Genomic DNA, 16,162 nt, shown 5'->3' on the forward strand with positions numbered 1-16,162 from the left:
CTTCCTTTTGCTTCTCTGATCTTTCTGTTTCTCTTGTATAAACATGTACTTTTCTCAAAGATTTCTCTTCATTCCTGGCTCCAAACTCCTCATTTCTAACTTTTTCTTGTTTAGTTATTGTGATAAGTCTATTTCATGGGTTAGGGAGCCCTATATTTATTTCGTAATTCATGGAAGTGCTTTGAGAGAGATGTTTTACAGTAAATATAAGTGAGGATAATTCCTAGTTTTTATTCTGAATATATTAGCATTTTTTTCAGTATTGTGAATTCAGTGACTTGCATAGAAACGTATTTAATGGATGACAGAAATAGAAATTGATAGGAAAAACCAGTTACAGACCTATAATTGACATAGTCTTAAACCCTGTGATGAGGAACATTTTGAGACTAGAGAGAGATTCATGTAACTGTGTTTTAAAATTCTCCCAAGAACTTAAATGGCACATTTTATGTAATTACTAAAAGCAGAGTAACTTAAAAAGGTAATTTTGGGGGCTCAAAGGAGGTTCTTCCCTCTTCCTACCACTCAGTGGGTATTTAGGGAATGCCTGGTATGTGTGCTGGCAGTTATTTCAGTACTGGCGATGTAGGGGTGAAAGGGGGAAAGAATCTTAATGGATGGAATAATCTTATACTCCCACAAATAAAATTACAATAGATGCCAAGAAGAGGAGACTCTTGGTACTAGGAAAGTATATTTAAATAACACCTGAGCTGGCACGGAGGGTTGGGGAAAAGCATTCTTTTCTACTTGGCACATTATTTTGAAACTGTTGACCCAGCCTCTAGCTAGACTTTAAGTTCCTCAGAAGCAGTGGCCATGCTTTTTGTCTTTGTGTGCAGTGCTTGACATCTCGTAGCTTAAAAAAAAAATCTATTGAATCTTAAATATATATGTTGTAGGCATTTTAGATAAAAACATCCTATTTGCTGTTACTGAATTTGTATCTTGTGGAGCAAAAAAGAGAAAAACAGAGTTTTATTTCCTAAATAAACTTATCTTTTTATAGATTCGTGGTACTCTAAAGAGCTGGACCAAGTTGTGGTGTGTTCTGAAACCCGGGGTGCTACTGATTTATAAAACCCAGAAAAATGGTCAATGGGTAGGAACAGTCCTTCTGAATGCCTGTGAAATCATTGAGCGTCCATCAAAAAAGGACGGCTTTTGTTTCAAACTTTTTCATCCTTTGGAGCAGTCTATTTGGGCAGTGAAGGTAAGCACTTGTTATATACGTAAAAAGTAAAGATGACAGTCTGTGAGTTTAACTGAGATAAATCAATTAATCTAATGATTGCTAACCTCTGCAAGGACTTCTAAATTTGGTTGTTTTCAAGTGCAGTATTCCTCTGTTTTCTCTACCCACAATGAACTGTGTACCAAAAGGCTTTGTTTGCCTTTAAGATCTAACTTAAGAGGCATCTGGGTCGCTTAGTCGGTTAAGTGTCCGACTTCGGCTCAGGTCATGATCTCGTGGTTCCTGAGTTCAAGCCAAATGCCAGGCACTATGCTGACAGCTTAGAGCCTGGAGTCTGCTTTAGATTCTGTGACTCCCTCTCTCTCTCTGCCCTTTCCCCGCTTGCACTCTCTCTCTCTCTCTCAACAATAAATAAGCATTAAAAAATTTTTTAAAGGATCTAACTTAAAAATTTTTGAGGAAAATGTTTCCCAAATTTACACTGAACCTTATAATCTCTTAACTGTGGGGATTCAGTTTGTACTGTTTTTAAAAAATTTGCAATTACCAGGGCACCAGGGTGGCTCAGTTGGTTTAAGTGACCAACTTTGGCTCAGGTCATGATCTTGCAGTTTGTGGGTGCAAGCCCTGTATCAGGCTCTGTGCTGACAGCTCAGAGCCTGGAGCCTGCTTCAGATTTTGTGTCTCCCTCTTCTCTCTGCCCCTGTCCCACTCATGCTCTGTCTCTCTCTCTCTCTCAAAAATATATAAAAACATTAAAAATATAATAATAATAATAATAAATAAAACTAAAAAGCATAACTGTGATCATTCCTCTGTTAAAAAAAGCAGAAGTTTAATCAGGAAAATAGAAACACCTTATTTGATTAACTACCAAGGGATTCTACAAACATTAGACATTCAGTATACGCTGATGGAATAAATGAATTTAGTTCATTCTTAAAAATTCTTACAAAGCAATAATTATTTCAGATTCTAAGAAGGTCAGTTATATATGAATAAAGGTTTTAGAGGTTTTCCTTAAGGAAAACTACCTAATTGAGATTTAGAGTTAAAAGTAACTTCAGCTTTAATTTTTTTTTTTTACTATTGCTTAATTAGGCAATATACATACACCTATTAAAAGCCTGGACTTTTGGGGCGCCTGGGTGGCTTAGTCGGTTAAGCGTCCGACTTTCGCTTGGGTCATGATCTCACGGTTCGTGGGTTCGAGCCCCGCGTCGGGCTCTGTGCTGACTGCCAGCTCAGAGCCTGGAGCCTGTTTCACAGTCTGTGACTCCCTCTCTCTCTGACCCTCCCCTGCTCACGCTGTCTCTCTCTCTCTCCTAGAAATAAATAAAACATTTAAAAAAAAAAAAAAAAAGCCTGGACTTTTAACCTTTATTTCAGTAGTCTGTCATCATATCAGGAATAAATTTAGGATTAGAGAATTTCATTCTGGGATTAGGTACTTCCCATAGGGAAAGAATTTAACCCATAGAACCTCTGTTAACTATATATCATTGATTCTCAAGTAAAAAAAAAAAACTTTCAAACCTTTTATGTACAGTATTCTTTACTACTACTCTTAAGAATTGTAATAATAGGGGCGCCTGGGTGGCTCAGTTGGTTAAGTGTCCGACTTCAGCTCAAGTCATGATCTCACAGTTCGTGGGTTTGAGCCCCATGTCAGGCTCTGTGCTGACAGCTAGCTCAGAGCCTGGAGGCTGTGTCAGATTCTGTATCTTCCTCTCTGACCCTCCCCTGCTCATGCTGTCTCTCTCTCAGAAATAAATAAAACAATAAAAAAAAAGAATTGTAAGAATTATAATGAATTTTTATTTTTTTAATGTTCTATTTATTTTTGAGAGAGTGTGACTGGGGAAGGGGACAGAGGGTTTAAAGCAGATTCTGTGGTGACAGCAGAGAGCCCAGTGCAGGGCTTGAATCCACAAACCGTGAGATCATGACCTGAGCCAAAGTCAAATGTTCAACCAACTGAGCCACCCAGATGTCCCAGAATTAGAATGAATTTTTAAATTAATAAAGATTTTTAATGTCAAATTTATTGAATTCCCAGTATTGGTGGGAAGAAAATTTGTATAATTAGACAATAATGTTTTCCACAAGCAAAATATTGCTTAGGACATAGTTTAAACAGCTTCAAAGTTAGTATCTACGATTAGGTAAAAGTAACGTTGAATTTTTACTTTGTATCAGGACTCGAGCATTTTATATGGACTCTTTTTTTTTAAATTTTTTTACCTTTAAGGAGATTGTAATTTTCCCCTGTTACCTAAATAAAGAGATTAAGGCCTTAACGGTTTACCTTAGAAATTTTTCTAGCATGGAACCAAGCTTGAAACCTAAGCAGTGTGACTAGATCCTGCTTTACACTGGTTCTAGGAACTGGCCCATAAATTAGAAAGCTGTTTGCAAATACCCAAGGGATATTACAGTAATAGTTAAAACATATTGGCTTTTTTTTTTTACTTTGTCATTTTGAATCTTTATCTTCTTTATGTTTATGCTTCTCAAATTCATTTTATTCTTTGAGCTTACAACTTAAAATTATGCTTTGGCTATCAAAATTATAGTGTAAGTTTATCCTCCGATTTCCTTTCCAGAGAATTGTGTTCACCTAATATTATTAGCCTTGGTGATACTAATTACTGTAGGGTCCCTGGCATTGTTTACTCCTAAAACAAATAACCCTACTCAACAACAGCAATGACAGAATTCTATTTTCTTTCTGGAAAAATAAAATTAGGTTTTTTAGTTAGTATTTTATAATAAGTATTTTCAATGGTTGTAAAATAGAGATTTTTTTTTTCTCCCTAGACTTATTCCAATTTATAAATTATATTTCCAGCTTTTTTTAGGCCTCTAGAAATTTAGTATTACTTATCTTAGTAGTATCTTTGGGTTGGAAATTCTCTGTTAAGATTTGGCCTAGTATAATAAATTGCAGGTTTTTCTTTACTATGTGAACCATAAATAGAGATAATGTTTAATGATAGCTATAAGTTCAACTTTCTGTTAAGGAGGTATACTTGTTGGAAGAGGAAAACTTTACTCAATACTTACTTTCTTAAAATTTAATACTTCTTAAGCATGAAATTCAAGCTTCTTTGCTTTTAGATTATATTATTATAGGTAATAGTGGATAATACAAAATTGAGATTTCATAATATGAACTGTACACCATTTATTTTCTTTTATTTTAAGGGCCCCAAAGGCGAAGCAGTTGGGTCTATAACTCAGCCCTTACCTAGCAGTTATTTGATCATCCGAGCTACTTCAGAGTCAGATGGTAAATACAGATTTTGATGAATTTGATTTTGGCCCTCATTTTTAAGGGTTTATTTTATATGCCGCTGTGTATTTTCCTTTGAGGAAAATCTCTTTAGTATGGTATTGCAGCAGACATATTGTGACTATAAATTGCTTATAATACTAAAAACTTCACTAACTTTACAGACAAACAGAAATCTGATAGGAAGGACTCATTGTATAAATGAGTGATGAATTAGCAGCATAAAGCTTTCTTCATCCTCCATTGATATGTTAACACTCTTTGTTAGTGCTCTTTGTGGTAATTCACTAAGTTTTATCCTTGTAGAGGTACATTTAATACTATTTGTGTTTTATTATTAAAAATTAACATTTATACCACATATACACTGTTTAGAGTTTTTTTTTTATATACGAGATTCAAGTATTAAATTTTGTTCTGCAGTTAGTAACTTAATATTTAATTCTTGAAGCAATATGGAGAGGGTAAAACTTATTTATGTGAAAGCCACACTATAAAACCTTAATAATTGATAATGGATTTCTTCCTCACTTATGTTTTATAGTTTAGACTAACTTAGCCTAGGGAATCTTGTAACCTTTCAGAGCTTACTTTTTACCTGATGGTTATTTTTAAAATTAAAATATCATAGGCACAAGCTTACATTATGAAAAGCTTTTTACTTGGCTGATATTTCCAACAGATATTGAAATGTATATATATATATATTTGAAATGTTCTTTGAAATTTTAAAAGCAAAGTATATTTATTTTAGATTAGGTATACTTTCTAATGCATTCTATATACTTACATAATATATATACTTATATAATATATACTTATATATATATTTTTTAAGATCAACTTTTTTTTGCTAATACAGTTCTAAATTTTAATTTAAAAAATAAAGTTATTGGTGTTTCTACTAATGCAGCAGTTAATGACAATATTGTACAGGCACTTATTTCCATGACTTCAGAATTTTCATACCTATAAGCAGAATGGATGATAGTAAACCTGAGGATAGACCTTTTATCAGCAACAAAATATTATTTTGATAAGTTTTTTTGTAGTAGAAGCATAACCCCTGTAGTGCATTTTCTGTACCTTCATTGGTAGCTGCAAACTATACTACCTGTTAATGTTCTGAGATTTTAAAATCAAAGTATGTTTATTTTAGATTAGGTATACTTTCTAATGCATTCTATATACTGTTCATTTACCAGTGGTTTTTAGATGCTTGGTCTATGAAAAGCAGTTGCTAAACTGAAAAATTGCATTAAAAAATCCTTGCAAGATCTTATATTCATGTTAACTTTTCCTGTGAATGTTTCTCAAAGAAGTAATAGTATGCTTAAAGGTTAATAGTGTTAAATAAAGACGATGCTGGTTTTTTATAGTTTCTTGAACTATACTGCTTATGAATCTGTGTTCTTCTAGGAAGGTGCTGGATGGATGCTTTGGAGTTGGCTTTGAAATGTTCTAGTCTTCTTAAACGTACAATGATCAGGGAAGGAAAGGAACATGACCTGAGCATTTCATCAGAGAGCACGCATGTGACTTTGTATGGCTTATTACGTGCTAACAATCTCCACAGTGGTGACAACTTTCAGTAAGTAGCTATTTCTAAAAATTTGATGATTTTTAGAAGGGATGGTGTTGTTCACTAGGTTAGTTGGCAAGCCTAGAATTTTTATAGTGTGTCTAGAATTGAACTTGGCTCTTTTCTTCCCATTATATGGTCTCAGGCCTGATTTAAAATTTGCTTCATTGCTATAATAAGGTATAGAAAGTTATTTCCTTTGTTTCAGCTAATGTGAAGTAGTTGTTCTTTCCCAAGTATATACCTTATCTTTATACATGGGGTTCCCTCCATTAAGAATGTTTTCTAGTCCTCCTTGATTTTTTCTCCTTTCATAATCCTATTCTTCAAGACCAATCTCAAATATTACATCAAATGCAAAGCATTTCCTGCTTCATGACAGTGAGATGTAATCTATTTTTCTATTGCTGTTCTATAGCACTTTTTATTATTTTTGGTAATGGCACTTGACTTACTCTACCTGGTATTTGTGGAATTCTCCTGTTACACCGCAAATGTTTTAAGTTGGAACTGAATCCTATTTGTAGTTTTATACCCTGAAACATTCATTGTAGTTAATACTAAAAAAAGATTTCCCTAGGGAAACTAAAAAATACTTTGGTTGAGGTTCAGATCTCTTTTGTTTCTTTGTAGGGAAACTATTAGACTTTCCTTCTCCTCCCTTGCCCTAGTACTCAGCCTCTGCTCTGAAGCTACTTTCTCCCATGGGGCGCCTGGGTGGCTTAGTCGGTTAAGCGTCCGACTTTCGCTTAGGTCATGATCTCGCGGTTCGTGGGTTCGAGCCCCGTGTCAGGCTCTGTGCTGACTGCCAGCTCGGAGCCTGGAGCCTGTTTCACTCTGTGACTCCCTCTCTCTCTGACCCTCCCCTGCTCACGCTGTCTCTCTCTCTCTGTCCTAGAAATAAATAAAACATTAAAAAAAAAAAAAAAAAATGAAGCTACTTTCTCCCTACAGCACTGAGGTTACTTTCCTCAAAGTTAGGAATGGGTGTTTGTTGGGACCCTTCCCAGGAATTTTTCCCTTGAAGCTCTTCAGCTGTAAATAGCCCATTGATTTTATTGAATACCAGATAATTTTTAAATGCTTTTATTTTGGAATCTTAAAACTTCATTATATATTTACTCATTTAAATTTTTGAGCCTCTTTTGTGTATGAGACATACACTTTTCTGTATTATTCACTGCATTATAAATAGGGAGATGTATCAGATATGATCTTAATTTGAACCTAGTGCAACAGTGTACAGGCTGTCTGATCCTGGAGAGATGTTTTATTTTGTTTGAAACCTATAAAATGTCAGGCAACTATAAATGATAGGAAGATAAGAATGACATAAACAACCAAAGGAGAGATGCTGTAGGTTAATACAGGATCAGGAGAATTTAGAAGATGTAGATAACATTCAGCTAGGGAATCAGAGGGAAGATCAATATAACAGATTTTTACAAAGGTAGAATCAGTATAGCAACATTTTCATTTGGCTGTATGACAAAACATGGGCTAAGAGATACTGAGACCAGGGAAATGGAGGCCTACCTTTGAGACCTATAGTCTCCTTAGATGTAAGGGACAGAGAGTGGGTAAAATTACAGATTTCAAGTTTGAAATCTGAATGATAAGATGATAGTAAAATAAAGAACCATTTTGGGAGTTGATAATAAATTAAATAATTGGACATGTTGAGGATGCATTGGCCCCAGGACATATAAATAATGTCAGCCAAGCATTTAAAAACATGGGCCTTAAGCTTATTTTTGCGTGCATGGTTTGAAAATCAAACAGAAATGATGGTGAGGTCTTAAAATTGGCAAGCTTGCCAAAGGGGAGAGAGGATAGAGAAAATAAAAGAAGGCCAAAGAAGATTAAAATATTTTACAGATGGAAGGAAGTAAAAGGGATCAAAGAGATCAATAAGTCAAACCATAGTTACATGGAACCGAGGCACTTAAACCATTTTAAGGAAAATAATCATGAAAATCCTGTAATTCAGAGAAGTCACAGAAGGTGGAGATTATACAAGGCCACTGGATTTGTCAGCCACGGCATCATTAGTTACCTTTAAGAGAACAGATTCAGTGTATTTAGGGGAGTGAAAACCAGGTCATGAGAGGTTCAGGAGAGAATAGATGGTAAGAAAGCAGAGACAGCAATTTTAGACTGCTTTTTTAAAATATATGATTATAGTGGTGCCTAGGTGTCTCTGTGAGTTAAGTGTCCAACTCTTAACTGGCTTAGTTCGCAATCTCCCAGTTTGTGAGATGGATCCCTGCATCGGGGTCTGTGCTGACAGTGAAGAGCCTACTTGGGATTCTCTCACCCTGTCTCTCTGCCCCTCCCCCACTCGCATGCTTATTTTCTCTCAAAATATATTTTAAAAACTTTAAAAATACATAATTATAATGGGAAAGAGAGAAAATAAGTACTATAAGAATGAACTTCTATTAGAAATCCTTTGGTTAAAATCCAAACAAATGAAGATTTTGGGGGGGGATTTTGTAAAATTTTTTTAATCTGGAAGTGAGGTGTTTTTTTTTTTAATTCTTTTTTGTATACATTATTAACCCTAATCACTATAAGTAAGAATAGGGTTGAGGTGTAGCAGCTTTATCTATTTTAGGCTATAGGTTTGTTTCCATAAACTGAAATATCTGTTTCCAGTTCTCCTTGGATTTTTTTTCCTCAAGATTAAACTTGTGAGTAAAGTATTAAAGAGATATAATTAGTTACCTTTTACATTTTCACTTACTTTGAGTGACTTTGGAGAGATCTTTACAGGAGGAAAGTCATAATTCATTTGAGTTTACTTGAGAATCTGATAATCTAGACTCGGAAGTTTTTCTTTAAGCCAGAAGCAAGAGTGAGGTTGATTCAAGTGATGATGTTTGTAAAACCAAGAAAAAAAATCTAGCAAGGTAAAGTCTAAAACTTTGCTTTTGGAAGCTTTTCACCCTACATGGTAAAAAGGCAAAGAGCTCAGAGTGTTCTCTTTTAATATTTCCCAGGTTATTTAATTTCTCTGTGCTTTTATTTACTATTACTAATCTGTAAATTGAGAATAATAATACTTTTCTCATAAGCTTATTATTGAGTGTTAACTGAGTAAAACTATCTAAAACACAGACAGTGCCTAACACTTAAATTCTCAATGAATGTTCATACCATTCTGATTTATAAATTATTCTTTAAAATTTTTTTTAATGTTTATTTATTATTGAGAGACAAAGAAGTGTACGAGCATGGGAGGGGCAAAGAGAGAGAGAGAGAGAGACAGAATCTGAAGCAGGCTCCAGGCTCTGAGTTGTCAGCACAGAGCCTGATGTGGGGCTTGAACCCATAGACCACGAGATCATGACCTGAGCCGAAGTCGGACACTTACCCAACTGAGCCACCCAGGTGCCCCATAAATTAAACATTCTTAATCTCTTTTATTCTTTCTCCTAATATTTCTTACCTTCAAGGTTAAATGATAGTGAAATTGAACGGCAGCATTTTAAGGACCAAGATATGTATTCTGATAAATCTGATAAAGAAAACGATCAAGAGCACGATGAATCTGACAATGAGGTGATGGGGAAAAGTGAAGAAAGTGACACAGATACATCCGAAAGACAGGATGACTCTTATATCGAACCTGAGCCCGTGGAGCCTTTAAAGGAGACTACCTACACTGAACAGAGCCATGAAGAACTTGGAGAGGTAAAAGTCTATGATTTTCAGAGATTGTGGTTTTCTAATTCTTGGGAATTTTCAACTTAAATTGAAGACATTTTCTGAAAGAGAATATTTAGATAATACCTATTATTTTATTTTAAAAATTGCATACATATGAAATATATCAGGTTTATAAAGAACATGTACACTCACACAAGTACCAACAAATTCTATTAAAGTTTACATTTTCTCCAGATTTGTTTTTGAAATAGGATAGTACTACTTAACATCATTGCCAGGTACCGTGTGAATTGCAGGGACACATGAGTTTGTAATGTTCTTGTTATTGCTAATTCATAGAAGTAAGTATAGCATAAAATAATTGCATGTAATATTTTTTGTAATGAATCCCTTGTATATATCCTTCACTTTGATGTCTCTTAACAACTATTCTTTGCCGAAGTTTTATAGCTATAGACTTATTACCTAATGAGCTATTTCCACATTTTAAGAATGCTTGTAATAGTCTTTTAGAATATTCATACTCTATAGATATCTAATGTGTCTGAAATAAATATGATATTTGAGTTTTTTTTTTTTTTTTTTGTCAATTGCTAAAGGCAGGTGAGGCTTCTCAAACAGAAACTGTGTCTGAAGAAAACAAAAGCCTTATCTGGACACTGTTGAAACAAGTCCGCCCTGGCATGGACCTGTCCAGGGTGGTTCTGCCAACATTTATTTTGGAACCTCGTTCTTTCCTGGATAAACTTTCAGATTACTACTATCATGCAGATTTCTTATCTGAGTGAGTAGATTCTCATTTCTTAAAATGAAAGATGCTTTATGGTTTTAAGAGATTTTTTTCAGAGTACGAATAACAGTGGTTATGCCTTACCAAAATTAGGCTATAATGAGATATCTCTCTCTCCACCAGTTCTACCTTGACCTTAATAAGAATATTTAATATTTTGCTATAATGTTTCCATTTATGCAGTTGAATTGAGAGATCACAAGCATGGGAAAGACAAGAAGTCCACCCTTTTCCTGGCAGCACTGCTTTCACAGGCTCCCTGACCCGTTTCTTGACCATAGGGAAAGGTGCTTGGAGTGCCTTGTTTCCCACTCCCCCACCCCCCCCTGCATCCCCTCCCCCCCATCACCTAAGCTCTTGTTCAGGTCCCATCATGAGGCTTTTGGTTTGTTTATACTTACGCTGTCTGCATGGTCATGAGGGATGTGCTGCTTTCCACAACCAGAATGCCCCCCCAGATGCTAGCTCAGGTATAAATCCCCGCTTTCACCTTTGCTTTGTTTCCTGCCAGTTGATCCTGGGTGTGATTCTGGGGAAGGCAGGCATGAAGGAAGTAGAGGAGGAGCTGCCCATCTCTTTCCCAGCGGTTTCTTGGAGAACCAGTAAAAGACACCAATTTTATATATACCTTTCCAGATTTCACATGCTGCCCTCATTCCAGCTGTTCAAGACACCATGTTTTCTAAGATTCTAGGTTCTGACCCTACAGCCTGGTTTTTAGATTCTGCATCAATATCTATATTAAATTTGTTAGTTGCACTATTAGTCTATTAGTTGCATTAATGAACATTGTAAGAAAAAATCATAAGCTGAATCAAAGAATAATTGAGAAACTGGGAGTTTTTTGGATTTTTTTTTTTTTTGCAAATTAAGTCATACCCAAAGTGTTAATCTCCCTGAAATAAAAAGAGCTCTTAGAAATTTAATGAAAATGACCAGCAACCTAAAAGAAAAAGTAAAGGAAAGACCAGGTAGTTCAAGAATAAATAGAAACAGTCCTGAAACTTGTAAATCTCAACTCAAAATGAGAAAAGTGCAGATTCAAACTATAAGGTACTGTTTTTAATCCATCACAGTGACCAAAAGCTTTTATACCCCAGTTCTGCTTTTTTTTGTTTGTTTATTTTTGAGACAGAGACAGATCGTGAGTGGGGGAGGGGCAGAGGGAGAGGGAGACAATCTGAAGCAGGCTCCAGGCTCTGAGCTGTCAGCACAGAGCCTGATGCAGGGCTCAAATCCACAAACCATGACATCATGACCTGAGCCGAAGTCGGACGCTTAACTGACTGAGCCAGTCAGGCACCCCCACAACAGTTCTGCTTTATATCTTATTATAGTTCTTTTATCTGTATAGAAATTAATTTCTCTGAGTATGAGGCAGGTTCCTATGAATCACAGTGAAATCTTCCTGAGAGATACCCATTTTCCCAAATTGAAAGGTGGCAATTTTCTGGCTACACACCCTGGTGCCAAGGCTTTGTGGGATGGCAGGCACTTGTGTGCTGCTGGGGCTGCTGCGTGACACAAAACAGCACAGTGCTTTTGAAAAGAACCTGGCAGTATTTACCAGAATTACAGATGCATTCAGTCTTTTGATCCAGTAATCCTGCTTCTGGGAATAATTCCTACAAATATACCTCTACATATTCAAAATGACATATATACGAGATTGTTGCAGTAACGTTTGTAATAGTAAAAGATTAGATGACCCAGGTATTGAGCCACAGTTAACTGGCGAGTAAATAACGTATGGTACGTTTACATATAAGGAAGAAGTCTGTAACCTGATTTGGAGGGATCGTCAGGATTATGTGCAAGTGAAAAAAGCAAGGTACAAAAAATGTGTGGTTTGCTACCTTTTTTATCTTTTTAAGAAAAGGAAGACTCCATATTTTTATTTGCTTCTTTATGCTTAAAGAAAATTGTTTGTTAATAAAACTAAAAATGTTGCCTATATGGAGATACGGGACAATAGCAAGACGTGTATACTTCTCCATGTTGCTTTGAGTTTTGAACTATGTAAACATAAAATATTAAATAAAATTGCATAGCAAGAGAATTTAAATCAAGATAAGAAGAGTGCAGATGGTTGTTACTCCCTCTAAGGCCAGCGTTTCAACGGCGTAGTTGTCAGTCAGCCTAAGCCTGGTCTCTTCCATTTCACACCTCATTCTCAAAAATCACACGCTGACTCTTCCGACAGGCTTGAAGGAATTGTAATATACAGACATGAAGTTGTATTACATATTATATATTGTTATATATATAATATATATGAAAACTCAGTTCACTTCTGACATGCATTTTTGCAACACTTTGCAGTTTAGAGCAACAGTAAAAAGGCACAGGGGTAGCTGAGTCATGGCTTCTAAAAATTTCTTCTTTAAATTGAAAATTGTTCTTTGATTATCTGTTACATTGATAGAATGTATTCACTCTGGAAAATCATTTGGTAGCACTTTGGGTTGAAGGCTAAAAATAGCCTTGATTGCCTTAAATTATCTTAAAACTTCTATATTTGTGATTTGAAACTTCTCTATTTTGTAATAGGAACTAAAAGGGCGTACAAGCTGTTCCTAGGGGGACACTTTGCATGGGAGAGGCTAATATCAACAAGAAGGCTAATATCCCTTCTTGTAGGACAGCATTCACCAGTTATAGTTAATCTCCTCTAATTAAAATCAGTGACTGAGAATGACTAAATCAAGTAGACATGATCTTTCTCTAACATATGGAACTGAAGACTTCTAACAAAAAGGCTGCTTGGCCATTGCCCCATTATTGCAAACGCTACACATCACACAGTCCTTGAATCTCCAAATACATTTATTTTTTTTTAATCATAGTTTCTCACAGAACCCCTAGGAATATCTTCGTCTCTCCAGAACCCCACTTGGAAAACCTCGGTTTGGAGAGTTTTCAAAAACTACTTGAGCAAAGCCATGGGCAGTGTATCAAACAATAGGAAAAACGGGGAGAAAAATAACCAGATTATGAAAAGTTATTCTTATAGACTGACTTATGTGGTTGTTTTTGCCATCTGTTTTAACTATGACTTATGTTATCCAATCATATACTCAGTTGTTTACTTGAAAAATACGAGGGACGGGACACCTGGGTGGCTCAGTCACTTAAGATCCGACTTCAGCTCAGGTCATGATCTCACGGTTCATGGGTTCGAGCCCCACTTCGGGCTCTGTGCTAACAGCCGGCTTAGGGCCTGGAGCTTATTTCAGATTCTGTATCTCCCTCTCTCTCTGACCGTCCCCTGTTCATGCTGTCTCTCTCTCAGAAATAAATAAAACATTAAAAAAAAAAATTTTAAAAGAAAAATATGAGGGAGAATTTGTGATATAGTCTGTAAAAGTTTTGTTTATACCATTTTGTGTTTTTAGGGCTGCTCTTGAAGAAAATCCTTATTTCCGTTTGAAGAAAGTTGTGAAATGGTATTTGTCAGGATTCTATAAAAAGCCAAAGGTAATGTTTATATTTTAACTTTTTTAAGTTTATATGAGTTCTTTTTTTTTTTTATGTTATCTTTATTGAAAAGCATTACAGGGCCTCTGAGTTAGCAAAATTGCAAAATACTTAATCGTTTAGACCTGCATTATGATTAAAGTCATTTCATTTTATTTCCTGTCTCTACTGTGAAGTTTTATAAGGATGAGAGAGTTAAACCCATTTTGACTGGGAGGAAGGGGGCATCTTCCAGATTCGTATTTTGAAACTCGTATATTTTTTTCTTAGGGACTGAAGAAACCTTACAATCCTATACTTGGTGAGACTTTCCGTTGTTTATGGATTCATCCCAGAACAAACAGCAAAACTTTTTATATTGCTGAACAGGTATTAGAAATGCGTGTTACAGAAACAAAACTGTTTCCGAAGTTATTGGAATATCTTAATAAAAAATATTAACTCAGTTGGGCACCTGGGTGGCTTAGTCGGTTAAGCATCCGACTTTCGCTTAGGTTATGATCTCGTGGTTTGTGGGTTCAAGCCCCGTGTCGGGCTCTGTGCTGACTGCCATTTCAGAGCCTGGAGCCTGTTTCGGAGTCTGTGACTCCCTCTCTCTCTGACCCTCCCCTGCTCTCTCTCTCTCTCTCCTAGAAATAAATAAAATATTTAAAAAAATATTAACTCAGTAAACTCACTGTCGATTATTAACCTTTCTTATTAGTGAACATTTGGTAAGCACTTAATCTTTTAGTACTCAGTATGATTAAATACCATACTTACAGGTGTTACTATTACAGTCATGGAATCCTGTAACCAAAAATAAATCTTTATTTTTCCTGAGCCTCCCCCAACCCTGATTTTGTTTCCTTTAAAAATTATTCAGTGGTTTCCTAGTTCCTAAATCAGATTTACACCTGTTGGTCTGGCATTCAAGGTCTTCCTTATCTTTCTAAATCTCAAATCTGATGCCTTTCTGAACCTTCTACAGTAGTCAGACCTGTCTGCATTCACAATTAGGTAACCTGATTTTGCACTTTTTTGCCTCATTGTTTTTAAATTTAATTCTCTCATCCCAGTATTTCTTCTCAGCTATTCTCCATCTAAACCATCCCTAACCGGGGAGCCTGGGTGGCTCAGTTGGTTAAGTGTCCGACTGTAGCTCAGGTCACGATCTCATGGTTTGTGGGTTCAAGCCCCATGTTGGGCTCTGTGCTAACAGCTAGCTCAGAGCCTGGAGCCTGTCTTTAGATTCTGTGTCTCCCTCTCTCTCTGACCCTCCCCTGCTCGTGCTGTCCCTCTGTGTCTGTCAAAAATAAATAGAAAACATTAAAAAATTTTTTTACATAGGGGCGCCTGGGTGGCTTAGTCGGTTAAGCGTCCGACTTTCGCTTAGGTCATGATCTCACGGTTCGTGGGTTCGAGCCCCGCGTCGGGCTCTGTGCTGACTGCCAGCTCAGAGCCTGGAGCCTGTTTCAGTCTGTGACTCCCTCTCTCTCTGACCCTCCCCTGCTCACGTTGTCTCTCTCTCTCTCTCCTAGAAATAAATAAACAAAAAATATTAAAAAAAAATTTTTTTTACATAAAAAAATAAATAAACCAACCCTAACTTGCCCTTCTTTCATGATCCAAGCAACTGCAGCTCCCACTGATTTCTCCCTTCTGTATTATTTTTTGTGATTACCCATTAAGCTGCTATTTTAACACTTACATTAACTTTTTACAGAATTATTTATTTCCCTAATCAAATTGTCAGCTCCTTGAAGGAATGTCCTCCCTACAAACCTTTCTTTTCGTTGTACACATACGAGGCAATCAAAAATATTTCTTAGTTTTGGGGCTCCTGGCTGGCTCTGTCCATGAAGCATGCAACTCTTGATCACAGGGTTGTGAGTTCAAGCTTCACGTTGAGGGTAGAGATTGCTTAAAAATAAAAGATCTTTAAAATTTTTTCTTGGTTTTAATCTTTCATTAATTTAGACATATATACATCTTATTCATGATTCTTAATCTTTCCCCCATCCTTCCCTTTACTACCTGGTCCTGAGGAATATGACATTATTTCTCAATAACAATGACCCCTTACTATACTAATTCTCATGTGCAGTTTAAGAAGGGTAAGGAGACTGTATGTCCTCTGAAAAACCATCCTCTTCTTAGAGATTTTGA

General features: G+C 36.0%; 1 protein-coding gene across 5 annotated transcripts in view; it reads left to right on the forward strand.

Annotated features, from left to right (window-relative positions):
• Positions 1–16,162, forward strand: part of OSBPL8 (oxysterol binding protein like 8) — a 160,568-nt gene that overhangs the window by 119,275 nt on the left and 25,131 nt on the right. For all 5 annotated transcript variants that reach the window (XM_039249917.1, XM_039249913.1, XM_039249914.1 and 2 more), the window contains 7 exons: positions 1,013–1,216; positions 4,406–4,490; positions 5,913–6,084; positions 9,534–9,771; positions 10,347–10,531; positions 13,933–14,014; positions 14,285–14,383. In XM_039249917.1, coding sequence (XP_039105848.1) covers positions 1,013–1,216; positions 4,406–4,490; positions 5,913–6,084; positions 9,534–9,771; positions 10,347–10,531; positions 13,933–14,014; positions 14,285–14,383 — 1,065 coding nt within the window. The remainder of the gene's footprint in view (positions 1–1,012; positions 1,217–4,405; positions 4,491–5,912; positions 6,085–9,533; positions 9,772–10,346; positions 10,532–13,932; positions 14,015–14,284; positions 14,384–16,162) is intronic.

This window comes from Hyaena hyaena, unplaced genomic scaffold, assembly GCF_003009895.1.
Source record: "Hyaena hyaena isolate Hyena2069 unplaced genomic scaffold, ASM300989v1 scaffold_352, whole genome shotgun sequence".
In the NCBI taxonomy this organism is placed as follows: Eukaryota; Metazoa; Chordata; class Mammalia; order Carnivora; family Hyaenidae; genus Hyaena; species Hyaena hyaena.